The sequence below is a fragment of the Callorhinus ursinus genome, unplaced genomic scaffold, assembly GCF_003265705.2.
Source record: "Callorhinus ursinus isolate GAN/ISIS: 27379988/994484 unplaced genomic scaffold, GSC_fseal_2.0 scaffold6, whole genome shotgun sequence".
In the NCBI taxonomy this organism is placed as follows: Eukaryota; Metazoa; Chordata; class Mammalia; order Carnivora; family Otariidae; genus Callorhinus; species Callorhinus ursinus.
In genome coordinates, this window is record NW_027397068.1 from 63462666 (window position 1) to 63485530 (window position 22865).

At 41.2% G+C, this 22865-nt stretch overlaps 1 protein-coding gene and 1 long non-coding RNA gene across 7 annotated transcripts in view; one reads left to right on the plus strand and one right to left on the minus strand.

Annotated features, from left to right (window-relative positions):
• The window catches only part of UST (uronyl 2-sulfotransferase), a 303044-nt gene that overhangs the window by 172105 nt on the left and 108074 nt on the right, over window positions 1–22865 (plus strand). For all 6 annotated transcript variants that reach the window (XM_025866300.2, XM_073894061.1, XM_073894064.1 and 3 more), the window contains exons 3-4: window positions 9515–9670; window positions 21184–21263. In XM_025866300.2, the coding sequence (XP_025722085.1) occupies window positions 9515–9670; window positions 21184–21263 (236 nt within the window). The remainder of the gene's footprint in view (window positions 1–9514; window positions 9671–21183; window positions 21264–22865) is intronic.
• LOC141373002 (uncharacterized) lies at window positions 1624–22601 on the minus strand. The gene is made up of 5 exons (XR_012378612.1): window positions 22469–22601; window positions 16949–17353; window positions 13347–13483; window positions 11220–12006; window positions 1624–2088 (listed from the first exon to the last, which is right to left on the minus strand). It is a non-coding gene; the product is annotated as an uncharacterized lncRNA (long non-coding RNA).

The window sequence follows — 22865 nt, forward strand, 5'->3', positions numbered from 1 at the left end:
ACACTAGCTTTTGGGCATATTTTGGTCTGTTAGAAAAAAGTGCCTCCTAAAATTTTAAAGGAAGAAAGACTTATATATGTAGAAAATAAGGGTTGATACAATGAAGGGATGGAAGATGACTGTAAAGATGAAAATTATAAAAGATTTTATAAGAGTAATTGATAAGATAAGAAGTTGTTTGAAAAAAGAAAGAAGAAGATTTAAAAAAAAAGAAAAAAAGGGAGAGAATGTGATCAGGCAGGAGACTAGAACAAAGCCATACACTAGTGATTTAGGGTATATTTTTGATCTGTTAGAAGAAACTGTATCTCAAAATTTTAAAGAGAGAACAACTTATATATATATATGCCAAAAATAAGGGTAACTACTATGAAGGGATAAAATATGACTCTAAAAATGAAAAATAAAAAATGTTTTTTTAAAAAAAGGGATTGATAAGATGTTGGTTGAAAAAGGGAAAAAGAAAAATTAAAAAAACAGTTAAAAAATTAACTTTGAAAACCTAATGAATCATGGTAAAAAAAAGCCATGAATTCTATGTGCAGTATTCCCCTAGCGCTGGAGTTCTCCCGTTCTCCTTGATCGGTAAACTTGGTCTTGGCTGGCTGGCTGTTCGTGCTGATCTTCTGGGGAGGGGCCTGTTGCCGTGGTTCCCAAATGTCTTTGCCGGAGGTGGAATTGCCCCACCCTTGTTGGTCCGGGCTAAGCAAGCGGCTCGGGTTTGCTCTCGGGAGCTTTTGTTCTCTGCAAGCTCTCGGTACAGCTTTGGAGGACCAGGGTGAAAATGGTGGCCTCCCAATCTGCACCCGGAGGAGCTGAGAACTTGGGGCCCCGCCCCTCAGTGCACCCCCAGAGAAAAGCAGTCACTCCCGTGTCCCCGGTCTCCGGCCGCACTCCGTGCTCACCCGGCCTGTGACCGAGCGGTTCTATCTCTGGCACCCGGCCCCCTGTGGAGTCTCCAAACCCAGCAGATCCCTGCGGTGCGCTCCCGCGCTGCTCCTCCCAGGGGAGGAAGAGGAGTGTCCCCGGATCTGCCGCTTGTTGGGTCCCTGCTGGAGGAGCAGTGGCCCGACTGGGCCGCAGATCACAGTTTATGGCAACCCCGAGCTGAGAGCCCGCGCCTCGGCTCCGTCTCTGCAGCCGGCTTCCCCGCTCCGATACCTGGGAGCTCTGCTGCACTCAGGCTCCCCCGGTCTTTCTGTGACCCCGAGGGTCCTCAGACCACACTGTCCCGCGAGGGTTCCACCCCCCGCTTAGCCACTGGAGCGACGTCCCTCAGCGGAGCCAACTTCTAAAAGGTCCGATTTTGTGCTCCGCGGCTCTAGCACTTGCCAGAAGCGGCCAACAGAGGCCCCCTCCCCCACCGTCTATCCTCCCCAATATCGCCTCGGATTCACTTCTCCACACAGCCTACCTTCTAGAAAGTGGTCACTTTTCTGTTCAGAGAGTTGTTGCTATTCTTTTCTTCGGTCTCCTGTTGAGTTCGTAGGTGTTCAGAATGGTTTGATCCCTATTCAGCTGAATTCCTGGGACCAGACGAAATCCAGGTCTCCTACTCCTCCGCCATCTTGCTCCGCCTCTTAGAAAGAACTTTCTATTCAAGAGGTTTGGCAATGAGGGAACTAGAGGGTTTTTATTTTTAAGATTTATTTATTTATTTATTTATTTATTTATTTATTTATTTGAGAGATAGTGGGGGGGAGGGTAGACGGAGAGAGGATCCTCAGGCAGACTCCCTGCTGAGCAGGGAGCCCACCATGGGGCTCTGTTCCAGGACCCTAAGATCAGGACCTGAGCCGAAATCAAGAGTTGATGCTTAACCAACTGTGCCACCCAGGCACCCCAAGTTCTTAAATGAGTCCTATGTGTTTCTTCCTCTAGAATGGGGGAAATTAGCCCAGGGTCTGGAGAGTTGATGGTGCTTATCAAATGGAGATGCATTTGTCAGGGGACCTAGCGTGGCTTGAAGGGCAGAAGTCAGCAACAAGGGCTACCAAGTTCTGGAAAGCAGGGCTGGAAGGTTGAAGCCCCGTGTAGGCTGTGGTGTTGATGGTCTTAAAATAAACGGAGAGCTGGAAGTGATTAAAACTGTGGAAAGGAAGAGAAGCATAAGAAGAACATAAAAGAAGATTTATTACATGACCAGCCCAAACAAGAATGGGACATGGACAGATATGTCAAAGCTTCCAAAAGAGAACTGCGTACACCCTGGAGCTGGAATCCACGTTATCAGCACAAATTACTAGAAATGTTTTTTTCCCCTATTTCTTTTATGAATATATTTGACAAGGAAAAATATTAAAATCTAGTTTTGATTTTAAAGGCATTTCCAGGTTATATCTTTTTTTTTTTAAAGATTTTCTTTATTTGAGAGAGAAAATGAGATAGAGAGCATGAGAGGGGAGAGGGTCAGAGGGAGAAGCAGACTCCCTGCTGAGCAGGGAGCCCGATGTGGGACTCGATCCCAGGACTCCAGGATCATGACCTGAGCCGAAGGCAGTTGCTTAACCAACTGAGCCACCCAGGCGCCCTCCAGGTTATATCTTAATAGCAATCTAGGTTAAAATGAATCGCAGTTTAAGAAGAGAGGATCATTTATTGGCTTCCAACCCAACCCTCCACTTTAATGGATGAGGAAGGTGTGACATGGCTGACTCCTAGCACCACAGTGTCCTAGGAAACTTTAAAATGAGGACTCACCAAATGGCTTAGAACTGCTGCTCAAAATCCTCAGGACAGTGAGGAGCAGCAGTGTCCCTGAGTGTCCCCACATTGGTATGAGTAACCATGGGAGAGAGGGGCTGTAAGATCACAAGGTGAAGTTTTGTTCCTCAAAGAAAGCCATTTCATCTTCAACATAATATTAGTACCAAGTTAGGTCTAATGCTTTGAGGATGTTTAGTATACATTTCAGTTAACCTACGCATTCAGTTAACCAGCACACCTGCTCTCTAACCATCCCGGTGAGTAGGCATTACTGTAGTGGGAGAGTATTTGCCAGGCCAATTATGACTTTTAACTCTGGGTTGGAGGCCATCGGCACTCCAGGGAGACCCAAGGAAGACAAGACATGCTTTCACCCAACTCCCCTCCAGCATTCACGCAGGCAACCCTCTCCCCCACCTTGGCCCCTTAGTGGTAGCAGAGGCTCCTGGGAGCATTTTAGAGCCGGATTTCTGACCCTCATCCTAGACTGTTTCAGTTAGTCTTAGAGTGGGGCCCAGAAATCTGTAGTTTTAAAGTTCCACAGGTAATTCAAATATACAGCCATTTGGGAATCACAGCTTATAACATACCATATTAAATGTCATTTTGCAAAGACTTAAAAAGCAGGATTGATGTTAATTCTTCCAAAAAAACCACTCCCCAGAGAGTCCTGTAATCATAGGCAGTAAAAGTCTTGATCCAGACCAAGCTTGCTTTTTACCTAGAAAGTCTTCTTTATCCGCCTTCCCACTGCAAACCAGGGACAGCGATTGAAATTGTGGATGTCATCTGGTGGTAGTTACTGTTGTGCTCAGGATTTTGGAAAGACTTCTGTTTATTTGGCATGTTCCACACAAGCCTGTCAGCCCCTGGGGATTTGTGGCATTTGCAGAACTTACAAGGCAGGCAACATAAAAATATATAATTCATAGAGTGAACTATTTTGGAGCTCCCTTCACTTTTACAAATTGGCCATAAAATAGAAACCACAGACATAACATTCATATAACCATAGTTGCCAAGAATGAAGAATCATTTGGGGAGTGGGGGAGGTTGAGGACTTTTAGTGTGTACTTCTTTATAGGGCATCCAAAGAAAGAGTAAGTGTTCAAACTTTGTATGCAATTACAGTTGGGATATAGTTTTCTCCTGACAGTTGTCAAAAATCTGTTGAAAAAAGAACGGGGATGTTGAGGTTGACCTTAAGAGGCATTTAAAAGTCATTAAGCTTATCATTTGAAGGCATTTGCTTGTCTTGATAGACATTTCAAGTGTATTTGGGATTTCATGTATGTTTTACTATGACTTATTGCTTCCTGGTTTTCCCTTTCCTGGTGGAAGTGGTTCACGGTATCCAAAGCTCTGTGATTGCCTACGGTAGACTGGGGGAAAGAGTGAAGGGGAAACTACATTTTTTTTTTTTTTTTTTTTTTTTTTTTTTTTTTTTTTTTTTTGCTCTCCTTCACCCATTAGTTGCTTTGACATTCTGGGATTACGTTAGCTTCTAAAATGCGTCCTCTGGAAGGAGAAAGAGCCTGCCTGACTCCTTTCTGTTCCACCTGAGCATTCCAGAGACTTGGGTAATGAATGAGTAATGGCCAGTTTTACCGGTTGTGATCATTGACTGTTGACAAAATAACATTTAATGGAGTTGGACACGTTCAAGACATAAAAGAGGAAATAGTCTCTCTCACAGGAGTCACACTAAAAATTATTTTCACCATTTGATGTTATAATATATCAGAGTATCGTCTTAGGGGTCAGGAGAGCTGTGAGCTGTGTTTTAGTTGTTATGTGCCACTTTTCGACCTTGAAAATGCCAAATGATCTCTCTGAGCTTTGGTTTGTTCACCTAAAAATAGTCATGATATCTCCCTCACAGGGTACTCAAGAGGATGAAAACACAACATAAGAGAAAACTCTAGCCAAGCCAAACACAATTGGGCTGGGAGTGAGGGTGATAGAGAGTAGTAGTGCTGGGGTGGGGAGGGGATTGAAGTGGGTGGGTTATTCTAAATTGCTTTAGACCTCAAACTCTGTTGTTCTGTGAGTCTGTCATCTATGGAGAAGAGGGGGCCACATGGGGGAGTCACTTAGGTGCAATTAATGATGCTTAAATTATTTGATAATTTAACCTCCTAGAGAAAGGCACAGCTAGAAGCAGGACACCCTGTTCAACTCAGTATTGGTAACAAGGATTAAAACCTTACATGGCACAGAGCCTAGGACAGGGTCAAGGTCAGCCTTTCATAAAATCAGTTCCTTTCCCCCCGCCTCTTTTCCAGAAAGAACACTTCAAATAAAAACCGACAATGATTTTAAAGCAGGCCTTCAGCAGCTGATCTATAGCTCTACCAAAGCGGAGATGAATCAACTTGTTGCTGTTGCTAATTTTAACACCTTATCCAACATCAACACATTGATTTAGCCTGCCTAAGTTTGCCAGTTTCCAGAGAATTACATAGGTACTTTTAGAAAATGATTTAAAAGCCCCATCCTAACTTTGAGAAAGGTTTGTTTGTGATGGTATATGTTGTGTCTTTAACAATCACCAGACTGATTCCAGCTTTATCCAAAAACACATTTTCTAGCTCAATTTTCATACCCTGTAGCTGTGTATTGGTGTCTAATGAAATGGTAAAAATAGAGTCACAGTGGGGATGTTAAGCTCTTTTTTCTTTTCAAATGTTATTGTAGATACGGTTGCGGGAATAATGCAGGGATTTTTGGTTTTATGTAAGTGTTCTTTTTTTTTTTAAACCAAGGTCTGATTGACATATAATATTATATTAGTTTCAGGTATACAGAATAATGATTTGATATCTGTATACATTGCAAAATGATCACCGCAGTAAGTGTAGTTAAATCTGTGTCACCATACATAGTTAAAACATTTTTTTCTTGTCATGACAAAAGTGTTCCTCTTAAATAACAAATACTGTTATTTGGTAGCCTCCCGCAAGACTAATGAAAGAATTGGAATGAACACTTTTTTAAGATTTTTTTAATTTATTCATTTGAGAGAGAGCTAGCTGAGCAGGGGGAGGGTTAGAGGGAGAGGGAGAAGCAGACTCCCCGCTGAGCAGGGAGCCTGATGCAGGGCTCAATCCCAGGACCCTGAGATCATGACCTGAGCTGAAGGCAAATGCTTAACTAACTGGCACCCCATGAACATTTCTTTTGAACTAACTAACCACTGAAAGATAGATAATATCTTTAGTTATTAGCAAAAGGAAATAGATGAAAAGCCTGCTATTGTGTTAATTACTAAAAAATTTCAGGAGACCTTAAGTGTTTTCACTGAAGGTTTGTAACTAAGTGCCTCAGTTCTTCATTTAAATCTTCTAAGATACACCTGTACTCTTGGAATAAAACACTTGCATATGTGGTAACTAACCTCTTCTTGGTCAGCAATTCAGATGTAACAAACAATTCTCCCTTGCTGTACTATGCTGTGTTAGAAGACAAGGAAAAATGCATTCATCCCAATTCTTAAGCAGTTTATTTCTTCAAAGAAATGAAAATTTGTGTTTATATTGGCAGCTTTGTCACAATTATAGTCTATCCCCCAGCCTGGTTATTATGGAAAGTCCAACTTATAAACACTGTTAATATCCTATTCTATTTCAACCTCCCTGGATCATAACCTCATGAGGAAGACCATATATGATTTATCTGAATATCTGAACTTCTGCAGCTGTTGCCAGTGATCACACTTTTTGGGTACTCACTGATAAGACCAGAAGTAAAATGACCTATTATAATGATTATCTTTTTACCGTTTTTATGCCTTTTGTTAGCATTTGGTTAGAAAGATCAGCTGTATTTGAAGATTCTCCTGGTCTCATATTTTAGCAGAATCATTGTGTTAATTGCTGTTAAACACCACATTAAATCCCTCATTGCAGCCAACCAATCAATGTTTGTTGAGGCCCTATATATAGGTATATGGCATGTTCTAGGCAGTATGAGGATACACAATAGAAGATACTGACTGGTCCTAAAAAAAATCAAGGTATTGCTCATTAAAAAATATATATATACTGGAAAATTATATCAAAATGGTACATGATATAGTTGCTAAGTGAGTGATACAGATATTATGTTTGACTCGAATGGCAAGTAGCCTTTAAGTTCCAAATTTATGAAGTGCTACTCTGCGTATAAAATATTTCAGAAAAATAAGTAAACCTGTAATTACAAAGGCAAAATTCATATTACATACAGTAGGCAAGTTAGGGGTATATTTATGCTTATATTGTGCTATAGCTTTAGGCCTTTTTAAGGCCTTCTGTTATAGGGTATGTTCTGAATGAAGGACTCTTGATGATCTTTTGTCAATTGTTACTCAATGCTGAGCATTCGAGATGGAAATATTTTCTTTATTGGGGATATAAATATTTAATCAGATGCTTTTCATAATGGCTTCTTAGTCTATCAAAATCATTATAAACTGGACAATTAGAAAAGAAAAAGAGAGAAAGGGCATCCATATTGGGAAGGAAGAAGTAAAACTATCTCTGCAGATGACATGATCTTGTATATAGAAATTCCTAAAGAATCCACACAAAAAAGCTATTAAGAGCTAATAAGTGAGTTCAGCAAGACTGAAGAACATATGATTGATATACAAAAATAAAATGGTTCTTTCAGTGAACTGTCAATCCAAAAATGAAATTAAGAGAACAATTCCATTTAAAATAGCATCAGAAAGAGTAAAAGGAGTGAGGCTTGTATACTGAAAACTACAAAAGATTGTGAAACAAATGAAATGAGAACTAAATAAGTGGAAAGACATCCCATGTTCATGGATTAGAAAACTTAACATTATTAAGATAGCACTAGTCCCCAGACTGATCTACAGTTTCAGCACAATCCCTATCAAAATTTCAACTGTCTTTTTTTTTACAGAAATTGACAGCCTGGTTCTAAAATTCATATGGGATGCAAGGAATCCAGAATAGCCAAAGCAATATTGAAAAGGAACAAAGTTTGGAAAAATTCACCCTTTTCAATTTCAAAACTTACAACAAAGCACAAGTAATCAAGACTCTGTGGTACTGGCATAAGAATAAACACATAGCTCAGTAGGGTAGAATTGAGAGAAATAAATTCATACATTTATGGTTAGTGGATTTTCAACAGGGTGCCACACAATTAAATGGAGTAAGAATAGTCTTCAATAAATGGTGCTAGGACAAATGGTTATTCACATGCAAAAGAATGAAGTTAGATCACTAGCTCACATCATACACAAAATTAACTCAAAATGAATCAGACCTAAATGTTTCCACTAAAACTAAAACTATAAAACTCTTAGGAGAAAACATTCATGGGTTAGGCAATGGTTTCTTAGATGTAATACCAAAAACATAACACACTGAAGAAAAATTAGATAAGTTAAACTTCATCAAAATTAAACACTTTTGTACTTCAAAGGACACAGTCAAGAAAATGAAAAGAAAATGCATAGAATGGGAAAAAATATTTGCAGATCACATATTCACAAATCCAGAATAAATATAGCACTTTTAAAACTCAATAATAAAGAGACAAATAACCCAGTTTTAAAATGGGCAAAAGATTTGAACAGACATTTCTCCAAAAAAAATATACAAATGTCTAATAAGTACATGAAATATGCTCAACGTCATTAGTCATCAGGGAAATGCAAATCAAAACAATGAGATACCACTTCACATCCATTAGGATGGCTATTAAAAAAAATGGGCAATAACAAGTGTTGGCAAGGATGTGGAGAAATTGGAACTCTCATGAATTGCTGGTGGAAATATAAAATGGTGCAGCTGCATTGAAAGCAGTTTGGCAGTTCTTCAAAAAATTAAACAGAATTACCATATGATCCAGCAATTCCACTCCTAGGATATATACAAGGTGATTCAAAAACAAATGTCCACACAAAAACTTACACACAGATGTTCACTGCAGTATTATTCAGAGTAGCCAAAAATTGGAAACAATCCAAATGTCCATCAGCTCATGAATGCATAAACAAAATATGGTATATCCATACAATGTGATATTATTCGGCCATATGAAATAGTGAAGTACAGGTTCATACTACAATATGGATGAATCTTGAACACATTATGCTAACTGAAAGAAGCCAGACACAAAAGGTCACATATTATATGATATTATTTATAAGAGATGTCCGGAATGCTATAGGTGAAAACCATAGAAACAGAAAGTAGATAAGTGGTTTCATGGGACCAACGTAGTGAGGGTAATGAAAAGTGAGTGCTAATGGGTATGGAGTTTCTTTCAGGGGTAATGAAAATGTTCTGCAAGTAGATAGAGGTGGTGGTTGCACAACTTTGTGAATACATTAAAACCACTGAATTGTACACTTTGAAAGGGTGAGTCTTATTGTGAGTTTTTATTTATGTCTCAATTTTTAGTTACTATATTTTGTTCATGATCACTCTACAAACTGAGTTCTAATAAAGCATAATATAACTTGCAAAAGCATATTGTCATCAAAGCACATATTTATGTATTTTGTTCCTAAGAAGAAACAAAAGAAGCTTCATAATTAGTCTCATGGTTGACCTGAAATTTTACCAGTTTTAAGTATCAGTGCAGAGAGAGAGAGAGAACAAGTCCAGGATTTCTCTCAAGTTAAATTATGAAGGTAAAACATGAGTTCATTTCTTTTGTTCTCCCATTGACTTGTCATGGACCCTCCTCATTTAGACTGATTAGACATTTGTTGTTCTGAAGTTGAGGGAAGAATCCCAGTTACTCTAACCCAAAGTCTCACATTTGCTCTCTCGTTCTTTCCCAGGTGCTACCTTTCCCCAGCCAGGTGGTGTACAACAGAGTAGGCAAGTGTGGGAGTCGTACTGTGGTCTTGCTTCTGAGAATCTTGTCGGAAAAGCACGGATTCAATTTGGTCACGTCAGACATTCACAACAAAACCAGGCTTACTAAAAATGAACAAGTAAGTTGTCTTTGCCCATGGTTAGATTGTACTTTTGTGTCAATTCATTTGTGTAATTAGTGGGTGTCTTACGAGACATCCATCAAACACCTAACAAATGAATACCAGAGTTGCAATGTCATACTGTATTTTTGCCAGAGTATGGAAGGAAATTTAAGTTAAAGGTTCTGAAGGAAGTCTTTAGACAGGAAGTTTCCCTGAAGAGAACATTTATCAAGATGGATGAAGGATAGGGTACACTCCTCATTGTCTATTTAGCTAAAATTGACAATGCATGATTCTCAAATAATTACACCACTGAGCTACAAATAAGGCTGACGTCCTGACAACGAAAATAAGAAAACTATTTTAATATTTCTTTTTCTGCTTTTTTTCCCCACAATTGCCCTAAGTCTTTGTGGTTATAATAAAGAGAAAGTTCTCTTTGGGCCAGGAATCTGATTGGTTGATAGGAGCATGAGCTTCTTGCTAAGGGTGAGCTCAGGGGGTCTTGAATTACCCCATTTCCCAGGAAGAATTCTGCCTCAGTGTGGCCGAGCCATACCAGTGAACATGCTGGCAGTGGGTTCGGGGTGCTGTCGTCTGCCAGAAAGCTGTGAGACAGATTTTACTCTGTAAGTGTCTACAAAAGCAGGGTCAACAGTCTCCATTGAGGTCCTTTGCTCATGTACAAAAGTTAGGCTCAGGGCTCTCACAGTCATTTTATAGGGTCAGGTTTATTAGCTTGGTCTTAACAAGTTGCTTTTGTCCCCTTAGATACTTAGAATGGATAGCCACCAGCATAAGTCAGAGTTCTTCAGACAACAGAACCAGTAGGATGGAGATATCTATATCAATAGATAGATGATAGATAGATAGATAGATAGAGAGAGAGATAGATAGATAAAAAGGGAGTTATTATGAGGAATTGGCTCATGCAATAATGGAGGCCAGTAAGTCCCACAGTCTGCCATCGACCAGCTGGAGACCCAAGAAAGCCACTGGTGTAATTCAGTCAGTCCAAATATGAAGGTGTGAGAACCAGGGGAGTCAATGACGTAAATCCCAATGCAAGGGGAGGAGAAGATAAGATGTGATATCCCAGCTTAATCAGTGAGGCAGGAAAAAAGTGGGGAATTCCTTCTTCCTCTGCATATGTTTCTATGCAGGACTTCAAGGGATTGGACGATGCCCACCCACACTGGGTAGGGTGGTCTGCTTTACTAATTCCACTGATTCAAATGCTAATCTCATCTGGAAACACACTCACAGACACACCCAGAAATATTATTTAATCTAGCTGACACATAAAATTAACCATCACACCACCCAATGAGTACAGAAATTTGGGGAATAAATAAGGCACAGGGTTTACTATCAGATTGAAACCATAGTGAGGGAAATTTTTACCCATGTCCACTTCTTTCTGACACAATCCTCACCTTTGAGGCATTCAAAACCTCCCAAACAGAAGGCATCTCATTATTAATTTATGATAGCCTGTCTTTCTCTTTTATCTTGGGGGATAGTAAGACCCTTTTAAGACAGTAAGATAACTAGTCATACTCACCGAAAAGCCAGAATGTTCAGTATCTTCCAGTGTAGAGATCAAAGAGCCCCTTCCTTTGACAACTTCCATTAAATGCTCTCTGAGTATCAAGTTTGAATAGTCATTTCCAATCAACAAAAAATATTTTGAGATCAGCCCTTATAGGTTGTGTAGTAGGCTCTCAACAGAAAAATTACACTTGTTGGGGTGCCTGGGTGGCTGAGTTGGTTAGGCGACTGCCTTCGGCTTGGGTCATGATCCCAGGGTCCTGGGATCAAGCCCCACATCGGGCTCCCTGCTCCACGGGAAGCCTGCTTCTCCCTTTCCCACTCCCCCTGCTTGTGTTCCCTCTCTTGCTGTCTCTCTCTCTCTGGCAATTAAATAAATAAATAAAATCTTTAAAAAAAAAAAAAGAAAAATTACACTTGGTGACATTTAAGGATATCACATTTTATAAATAACTTGAATAGGACTAGGTTCTCTTTCATTTCCTTAGCTGACCGAAAAGCTCATCCTATCAGGCCGATTATGCCCTTGACACTGCCTGAAAGAAAGTGACTATAAGTAATTAGCCTGTGTTATTGCAATTTTATTACAATTATTAAATTTGGTTTTCCTTGGAGTCTAGGTCTTTGGGTCTGTGTATCAGATTATATTTAAATATTCCTATGCATGGAAACTATGCCCTCTTCTCAGATGTTTCATAAGACACTGCAGGTTGATTTTAGTGCCCACTGCCGAAAGGGTACAAACAACCCAGAGAACAGGATGAACCACAGTACGAGACACCGCGATGTTCGGGAATGCCCTAGAAGAGAAAGGACAAAATATGGTGTTTGAACTGGGGCTTTGCACCTACTTTGTTTCCTATGAGAAGCAAACATGAGAAAGTAAAATAGAGTTGTAACTGTCAAGAGAAGCATGTTAGATTTAAAAATAACAATGATTTACTAATGGTATATACATTGTTAAATCCAGAAAGGGTTAAAACAAAGTCTTCCTCCTCCTCTAAAAGAGAGGTTAGCTCTCATCTGTTTGGAATGATTGGCTTGTCTGGAAGCCAGGGAACAGACTAGACAATCTTTTAAGGTTCTTTCCAGCCCTGTGATTCTGTGATATATTTATACAACTTCTAGCATAATCTGTGTATGGTGTAGTTGAAACACTTCTGATTCCTGTGGTCAGTGTGACCTAGAATATATTGCATTACTTCATGATTCCAGATTCCTATTAAATTACAAGGCAAGTCTTAAAAACTGCAGGGAATGATAAGGTAGGAAAAAACAGACAATTTGGCTGTGATAACAAATGTAGCGAGTGACAGCTGCCTCTCTGTGGGTAGCTGACTGGTACGACATGCAGAGAGAGCCAAGAAGTGACAAGAACCCAAGTTTCAAGAAGCTCAAGAATGCTTGAAGGAACTCTTTCCCCTGTTTATATGCATCCCTTGTGCTCAAGTTACAGAGTGCATAAAACAAGCAGAGAAAAAAATATTACTTTAACCTAATATATTCAAGAAATAATTTGCAGTAAGAATAGCTCCTCTGCTTGGTAATTTATTAAAGGAAAAAGGTAGATGAGATTTCGGAGATGAGTTAACATTTTACAGTCAGTGGTTCTCAACCTTTAAGCTGGGGAGCTCTGACAACATGTTCCCATGGAAACACTGTTCCCCATAGCTAATAACAATCCCACTTCAGGTGCAGCATGAGTTAAACAGGCCCTTGTGGGCTGGCCCGGTCTCTCTCCACCATGTAGAACATTTCTTTTATGAGAAAATGTGCTCCAAGTTCCCAACTACTGATTTAACAAATGAACTTTGGAATAATATCCACTCATAAGACTGGAATTATCTATACCATTCCACTCATACACAAAGGCACTTCTCTGGGCCAGAGTCAATTTTGTGCATACGTTTCTCCCTGGAGGATAGCTGTCATTACACACACACACACACACACACACACAAACACGCACGCAGAGTACTAGTTTAACTAAGTCTATTTAATGGAATAAGACACTGAAGGGATTATTGTAAAGGAAAGGGAGCACAAAGACACCAAATGTTACAATGCCAATAAAAATCCCATCACATCTGCCCTTAAAGAAACAGAAAGACCACGGAAGTTTATATTTTTAAAACTCTACCTCAACAGAAGAGCGTGGACACCTGCTGCTGGCCAAATGCTGGACCTTTTCAGGGCATAGGATTAAGCCCATGATGACGTTATCTCATTTATACGCTAAAACCAGATTTCAGTTTCTTGGGCTGGTTTAGATGATCTCTTAGAAAATCAGAAAATGGAGATTATATGCAATTTGAAAGATAGGGAACTATTTTCCAGAAGACATGAGTGTGATCGTCGAAAGACTCATAACCATCTTTGTTAATGGTCGGACACTCTTTCAGATCATCACTCTGAGTACAGTGAAAGTCAAAGTGCACCACAGGCACATCATGGATATAAAGGATTCAAAATTATTTCATTCTTGTGGGAAAGGGGCAGAAATTGTTAGCATAGGTGTCAAAGAGATCAAGAAAGCAAATAATTTTACTATTTTTATTTATGTCAGAGCTACTGAGAATTGCAAATTGGAAACGACACCTGCCACATGCTATTATTTTACTTCATTACTTCATTTCATTCTTCTGGACTGAAAATCATACCAGTGAGTGGGTATAATTCTTTATTTTGTGGATGGGAAAATTAAGACAACCAGATTAAGTCACTTTCCAAATGAAATCTAATAGAATGTCTGTGCTGCTTGGACTTGAACCTAGGTCTTCTTGAATCCAAAGCCATTCTTCTGGCTGCAGGGCAGAATCTCCACCAGGGCCTTTTGAAACATATAGTTGCAATGGCCCTTCTCCTAGAGATTCTGGGGTGGAGTCGAGAAAACTTCATATTTTTTTTAATGAAATGTCATAGAGGGTTAGGAATCCTGTCAAAACTATCATATCAGCATTTCCTTAAGTATGTTCCCAAAAATCTTAATCCCCTGAGACCCTGGAAAAAAAAATTTTTTTTTGAAGAAAATACCATGGTTAAATAAATTTAGGGAATGCTACCCTTAGCTCCCTTTCTGGGAGATTTATATCAATTGCTCACATTTTAAAGACTGAGAATCCTTTCAGGTAAAAACCAAATTAGCAATCTATTGAACCGGCTTTCCCCTAGAGTTTCCCAATCTTCGTTGGCCAGGGGAGGCTGAGAGCTTGTGGCTGTCACGTGCATCCCACAGAACTCTCACTCCCAGCTTGGAAAGTGCTGCACCAGCGTCTTCTGTCATTTCTGCCCATTATGCCAGGAAAGGCTACTTTTTCACTATAAACTTCACATCTGCTTTGACTCTCATCAACAGCTATTCAGATTATCCAAACCTTGAAAAGTATTCAAAGGGAAGAGACTGAGCCCCTGTGCCCGTGCGCTCTAGCCTGCTTTTACCTCTTGGTCAAAAACAGAATTGCTTCACCGTGCTTGAAACTTCCCTTTGCCTTGCCTGACTGTGACAACGTCGCATTGCAACTCCAAAATGGAAAACGCACCTGCAGAGATCATGTTGGATTTAGAGACGGTCTAGAGGCCATCAGGGCTCCTCCCAGGTTTCCCTACGGCAGGGGCATCTGGCCTCTGTTTACTAACAAAGGTTCACTTGCTTCTTTCTGGAGCTGGTCTCACTATTGTGTCTTCATTCATTTTGGTGAATATTTATTGAGGACTTACTAATAACGCTGTATATTGAGCCCCAGACAGCACACTAGATGTTTGTGCACCTTGCTTCTACTCCTTTAGTCAGCATTATTAGGAAGATATTACCACCCCATTTTGTGGGACGGAGCAAGTGTTCAAGAAGAATAGGGGAGAATGAGACTTGAAAGGGAACTGGGGCCAAATCCTGGAGAGCTCTGAGTGCTAGGCTGAGGAGGTGGATCTTTACTCAGTGGGCCATGGGAAGCCATGAAGTAAGTCGTTCTTAATCATGACAGGCATCCAAATCTTCTTGGGAACTTTTTCATGACACATGTTTCCTGGTCCTACTACAAAATACTGAGTTAGACTCTTAAGGGTAGAGCCCTGGTATTTGTATCTTGGGGGGGGGATATTCCTAAAGAGGTCTTCATGCACCATTCTAGTGAAGAATCATTGCATGAAAGGCCCTAATATTAGAAAGTTGTTATTTTATTAAAGTGAACCCTCCACTAAGCAAGAAAAATTCCTTTTTCACTTGAGAGTCTCTCAAACCTCTGAAGACCTCATGTTTCCTCTGAAGAATTGAGTGGTGTCTCCTTGGAAACCTGCACATTTATCCCGGGAATGTTTCCCTTGCTTGAGACCCGTCTGGAAAAGTCTCTGCAGAATGACCCTCTGAGTTTCCTGACTTTATAGTAGTAGCAACAGTGTCCACAGGCATCAATCAGAGCTGCTCCGGCCAGACCTCGGAATCAAACCACCAAGATTAGCAGAGAATCTATCGCCAGGTCACAGGAGGGATGAGTTTACCCAACTCGGCAAATAAGGTCTTATCTTGGATTCCTGTAGACAAAAGCTGAGTCCGCAAAATGGAAACCTGGTAGAAAAAAAAAGGTAAAACGACGAAGAAGGAACAAGGCCCGAAAAATTAAAATGTGTTCTCTCCTTCCAATTGTAGCCCGGAGATTGATTTTCCCTACTCTTCAGATCCAGCCTCTTTGCCTTGTTCGTGTCATTGCTCCCCCTGGTGGACGTAGTCTTCATTGCAGGCACGTGTTGCCCTGAGCTGTAGGAAGACCATCCCGTCTAGCACTAGAAAGGCTTCCCCCCAGGCAGAAGGAAGAGGGAAAGGTAACCCGAGCCTGGAGCCATCTTCCCAGGCTCTGAGGTTAAAGGGCCACAGAGTTCTCCTCTGAGCTACTCCTTATTTGGCTTTGATGTGTTAAAAACATGTCTTTTCTTTCGTTAAGATGTTTTGCAAGATTATAGGGCCTCTAGTTGCTCACAAGGGACTTGAGAATTCAGACCAGAGCGGGGTCAGGACTCTGTCAATTACTACTGACAAGCATTTTCTTAAAGACCTTGGGAGCGAAGTCTTTCACTAACTAGCTGGGCTTGTAGAACTGCAGGTGAAGGTTTTCTGCTCTACCATCCCAGCCAGTTAGGTGGAAAACAAAAGATGAAAAATCCCTTCTTCACAGATCCTTTGCATTATAAATTGTTTGATTCTTACCTTTTTTTTTAAACCTCAGTTCACTTTCGTTCTCAGCTGCACTGCAGTTTAACTTCTTCCTTTAGATACATTCCATTCCGTAGCACTTTTTTCTCCCAGTATTTGAAACTCATTCCTGTTCTTGTTAAAATATACTGTTTTCCCACCTAGAACTTTAAAAAAATATATATTCTCTCTGATATTTTAATGCTTTCATAATTTATTATTTTTTAATGCTTTTCCACCTGCTGTAACTTTCTCTCAGTTTTTCAGCACATCACGTGAAAGGTAGAAAATTTATATCCCCATAAACCCTCTTTAGTCTCTGGAGTTATTTTGCTAACCAACCTCTTCCTCCCATTTTAAGAGGTTATGTATAGATCAAAAAGCACCGGGGATGGTGAACAGATTACAGCTCAGCAAAAGAGAGCAGGATTTCTGGAGTCAAACCAACTTGGGTTGGAATCCTGACTCCACCCTTTTCTACCAGTGAGGCCCTAAGCAATCTCCGTAGCCTTTCTGTGCCTCGTTTCTTAATCTATAAAGTGTAGATAATAATACTTAACCTGTGGAGTCATTTGAGGATGAATGACAGCATATGAAGAAAGAGCTTCTGGGTCCAGGGTGTAGTCCAGAAACCACTCAGGAAATGATCATTTAGTGTTGCTACATCTCCGATGTTGTCACACCAGGGTGATGAGTGGACAGGTCTGTCCCAAAAAGGCTAACTTCATCACCCGAGAGAGGATTCTGTCTTCAGTGAACATTTCTTGACTCCAAAAAAGTCTCTGAATGGGGTGTCTTCACACCATAAGCAATTATGAGGTATGTGTTCTGTGCTAGGCTTTCTGGAGAAATGATTAGAGCCCAGCCTCAACCCTCAAGGAGCTTAAAATGTGGTTCAAAGCTAGTGCACAAACTCAACTATGATGTAAAGTAAAAAGTGTACATTCTAGAAGATTCTCGAAGCGCTGTGGGAGATAAAAGAAGACAACAGGATTTCAAGCCAAAGACGTTCAAAACCAAACCCGATATGGCCTCACTTCTGCAGCCAGACTAGTTCCTGCCCAGCATTCCCCGTCCCCTGAGTGGGCACTGGCCTGCGTTCAGATACCGCCGGGGCTCTGGGAAGCTCTTGCCACCACTCTCTCTCCTTCCCTTCTGCCGCCACCTGGCCACAGGGCTGAGAAAATCCTCTCTCGTTAACATCTGCTAAACCTCCCCATCTGTCTTCACTTCCAGTGACTTCCTTCTGTGGTTCTCACATCTCAGTCCCTTAGAATCCCCTGGATGGCTTGTTAAAATACAGATTGATAGGTCCCCACCCCCAGAGTTTCTTCTGTTTCCATTGGTTGGGGTGAGATCTGAGAATTTGCATTTCTAACAAGTTGCTACCCCAGTTGTTGCTGATGTTGCCGGTCTGGGGGCCACGCCAGGAAGCACTGTTTTAGTTCATGCCCTCATCATGTCCTATGGGGATTATTGCTCCATCTTCCTAGCTAAACTGTCCCTAATCCTTCCCTTCTTCTCCTTCTTCTTCACATTCTCCACCCTGATCACAGATCTGGAAGGGGGGAAAAAAAAAAAAAAGCCCTTTCTGACCGTGGATTGCCCAGAGCATAAATGTCTAAGTTCCTCACATGACCTCCAGGGCCTTCAGTGACCTTCCTCTCTAGTCATACCTGCTGCGGGCAGATCCCACACCTGACCTCCAGCACACAGAACTCCTGGCAATTTTAATATCCAGGTCATTTCGAGTTTTGTCCTTTGCATCTCCTGCCCACTCTGTCTGCAATGCTGCAGGTCCCTTTCTTCACTTGCTAATTCCTGCAGGTCCTTGCAGGCCACTCAGGAATGCCTCCTTGGGGGAACACTACCTCTCCATCTGCAGGCAGAGATGGATGCCTCACGTGACTCTGTGCATGCTACCCCGTGGTGGTTATTGCATAATGAGACTTGCCTGCCAGTCCACCTCACCCACAAGGCCTTGAGCTTCCCGAGAGCAAGAGCCAAATCTTTTATCTCTATAACCATGACTCCAAGCAACACATCCTGACACAGAGTTGGAAATCAATGGATGTTGAATGAAAGGAGATCCAGGAAGCCTGGTTTGAAAGAGGCAGGCACTTTAGCTAGATGTAAAGGTGGTTAGGGTTTGGACGTACAGAGAAAAGAGGAAGGACATTCCATTTAAGAGGAAGCTTGGGCCTGAGCTTGGACACAGTCAGGCTTGGACACAGTGTGAGGAAGAAACAAAGAGAGGTCTGGTTTGGCTGGCCACGGGACATCTTGAACACCAGTTGAGGGTGAGAATAAAGGTAGACTCGACATGACTCAGCAAGTGATTAAGTACAAAAGTCAGGAAAAACCCAGATCAAATGTAAAAATATGGATAGTGCCATTAACCAGGACCACACTCTCCAGAGATGGAGTACGCTGGATGAGGGCTAAAGATGGACGAGGACCAAGAGTGTGGTTTGGGCCATCGTGGATTTGGGGACACCATCGGGACACACTCCACTGTCTGGTCTTCCGGTGCCTTCGCTCTCACCTTATTTATGTTTTGATCTCCAGGGCCTAGTAGGTGCTCAATAAATGCTGAATGAAGGTAGGCAGTGGAATACATAATAAAGGCCAGCAGAAATCCTGCATGAGCCAAGGAAGACGACAGGTGGTCTCTGAGATGATTTTAGGTAGCGCCATCATCACTTATTATGCCACCCATGTGGATCAAACTCAGGCAAGAGGAAAGGCAGGCTGCTGGCAATATGGGGGGTGGGCTTAGGGAGGCAGGAGGGAACTCTGGGGAAGGGCAGCATGGGCACAGAAGACCACTGCCTGCCCTAGACCTGGGGAAAGTCTTAGTATTTGTGAAGACAGTCAAGGGACACCTTGACCGCAATGCCTCTACCCTGTGGTAGCCGTCCCTTGTAAGTGGCTTCACTATTTGTGTGCAGCGACGGAAGGTATGAGAGATGGATATACCCCCCGCCTTCACAGTACTAATGCAATAAACATGAGCATTAGTACTTTCCTTCTATGTTTAAAGGTACGTCGAGAAAGGGTTACGCGCTGTCACTGCTAATCCATTTCTCCCTGTGAAATAGACAGCTTTATGACTATTATGACACTGTTCTCCAAATCTAACCACTACTGTTCTTCCATTCAATTTAACACATTGACATGTGTTTAGAGAATGTAAAATAATGTTGAAAATGTGAAAGAAACGGTTTTTCTTCTGACCTGTTCTTGCAGCCTTCCTGGACAATACCAGGGGGCTTTCTCATATTACTCGTATGTGTGCAGAGACATAGTTGAATAAAAATAACCTAGAGATTAAAGCATTAAGTGGTCTTTATATTAAACACACACACAGTGAAGAGTTATGTTTCTAAGCAGACATCCTCAGATGTCTTGGGTTGTGCTTCCAAATCTGTAATTCTAGTGGGTAGATCCATCAGAAATCAAAATTTGCAGTGTGACCAAGCAGGGAGTTCTATTGCCAAAAGCAACTAGGACATACTTGGGGTTGCGGGGGGGGGGGGGGGCAGTTACGTAAAGGATCAACAGAAGATAAAGAGGCAGGATTCAATTTCCTTTTATGCTCTGGCTGGGGGACAGGCAGACCATTATTTACCCCTGCCTGCCACTGATGAACAAAGCACAAGGTTATGAGCCGCAAGTCAGTGACTTTTAAAATTCAATTTCATTTCTTTAAACAATCATTGTGAGCATGAATATCTAATTAAAGGCTTTAGACACTGAGGTCCTAATGTAACAATCTGTGATGCAGATCCTAGTTGGAGTTCCTTCATCCAACAAATAGTTATTGAGCATTTCTGTATTGTCAGCCCTGTGTGGGACATGAGGGAGAGCTGGGTTTTCTGTCCTGGATTTCCAGGCTCTGATTTTATCATTGTTGCTGCCACTGTGGTTAACAGACGGGCTACTGCCTTTGTTTCCAGTTTTCTAGTTCCTAAGAGATGCTGTACTTCTGATGTCCATCCAAAGCGGCCATTTTCAATGTGCTCTTAAAAGAATTCCACTGTGTGTCAGTATTGATGGGGCCAATTAGAAACTCTAAGGAAAGTGGAATTCAGGAAGTCAGGGAGTCGTAAGAATGCTTGGAATTTCTAACAGATTTTGCTAAACATTTTGACATGTTCCAGAAGACCATAAACGTTGGTTTGTACAAATATAAACTCCTCTTTGCCTTGCTGATAACTGCAAATAAATACTTCAGATGACCACCCACCAGAACCCCAAGAAGTTTTGGGCATTTGTGTGTTCCCTATAAAATATTTTGCTTTGTAAATTTTTGTAATCAAAGGGGAAAATCATGAGATGTTACCTCCTTTTCCCCCCACTGTTAAATTCTGCAGAACCAGTTTCAAATATTTCTGTGAATCTCAGTAATATCATTATAGAAATGTAAAATAACGTTTAACCTCTTGTCTTGATTTGACTTTTAAAGGAGGGGAATAAAGACTTTTTTTTTTTTTTTTTACTTGCATTTCAGTACAGCCAGATGCTGAATTCTCCAGTTAAAATGACTTAACCTGTCACATTGTTTTCATGGTAGCAATCAACTAAATTAAATACAGGACTATAAATTTGGATAACAGTTTTATTCAACAAGAAGCCTACCGTAAAGTTCGTAGTTGCTGCACCAAACACAGCTGTTTTGGCCCTGGTCCAAGAGGTAATAGTGAGGATAAAGGAGTAGGGAACATAACCTTTAGCTTAGTAGAGTTTGGTAAATTCGATCCTATATATGCTAATTTTGTACTTTTTTTAATAGATGGAACTGATTAAAAATATAAGTACTGCCGAACAGCCCTATTTATTCACTCGACATGTTCATTTCCTCAACTTCTCAAGGTAAGATATTTTCCAGCTTAACGGTTCTTTCATTTCTTTTTAGTACTTAAACTCCTTCTAACGCACAGTTATTTTAAAATCTACCTTCATTTTCAAGGTAGTGTAATTGCCCCTGAAAAGACTTTTTAAATCCATTTATTTTTGCTGTGGAGGGATCCAAATTTGAAATATTTGGACAGAAGCTTCATTTCTTTCTCGAGTACTAATCTTAAATCTTTTGAAAACTTGAAATAATTTTAATGCAAACCCATTTGACCTGATAGTTTCATTTTAAAGAAAAAATCGGGTAGGTATTGAAACAAATTAAGAGGCAAGAGATGGGTATTTTAACAGAAGTATTTCATTGCACGTGTTTATACAATTTGAACCCACACGGGACTCTGGGAATAACTTAGTTGTGGAGTCATGTATTTTATAGGATCCAAAATGCTAGGACTGGCCTCTCTGCCTACCTTTTTCATACTCCATTTGATTATTCTAAATCTTGCACAATTGATGCTGATGGGGTATTTTAGAACTCTTTTTTTTTTTTTTCAACTGCAGGGCCTTCTGATCCTAATGCAATCTTCAAATTTAGGGTTTTAGACTCTTGATATGTTAAGTTGCTAGCTTCCAGTTCTGAGCATTCTTTTCCTCCTCTAGCCTAGGTCCCCTTGTCACTATCCACTCTCCTCTCTTCAGGCTGGCCCGAGTCTGCTCACAGTTGGTATGGGCTCGACAGAGCACTGGGTCCAGGGGCAGATCTGCTGAACAGCCTGGGACCCCTGGGTCTCCCTCATCCTCCATCTGACAGGCACTTCCCTTACTGCTACAGTTCCCGTGGGATAACAGGACCTCACAAGTCTGCAAGAGAGCAACAGAGATCCTGCTAGCTAATGCTGGCCTAAAGCCCCCCAACCCTCGAGGTCCAGGCACCCAGGGAGGCTGGTGCTCAGGGAAAGACAGGGCTCCGCCTGAGTGTTCCCTGCTCCTGAATTCACACCTGGACTGCTCAGAGTTGGCACAGCTGCCCAGCCCCAGGATACCTAACAGCATAGGGGCTGGGAGGAGGTTTTAGCCTTCAAAGGACTTCCCTGCTGTGCACCAGGCCCTGTGCAAATCAAGTGTAAAGAGAGTGAGATTCAGCGGAGCAAGTTATGGAGCAGCAAAGAGAAGGTGCCGCCTTATCTTTAAAAGCAAGTTCCCCCTGAAATTTCCCCACCTACCTGATAACCAGAGTTCCCTTGGATGGTGAATAAGCATATAGGACACCTGCAGATGATCCTCAGTGACTCAGTAGCCTGAGTGTGTTTCCAACCCCATTTGTGGAATGACTTGTTGCTGGATTGTCTGGGGTATGCGCCCTGCCTCTCACTTCCAGCCAGCCAAGAACATATAATTAGACATAACTAGATAACCAAGTCTTGTTAGCTATTTCAGGCATTGTGTTTTACGACTTGCAGAGAGCAAAGCACAGCTCCTCTCGCCCTTGCTTTTTTTGTGAGCTTCCTTCTGCGTCACCCCTGACATCCTCTAACCTCGTGATTTAACTCTTCTTGATTCATGGGTCAAATTTTTACAACCAAAACAAATTGCAATGCAATGAATTTTAATAACCGACTC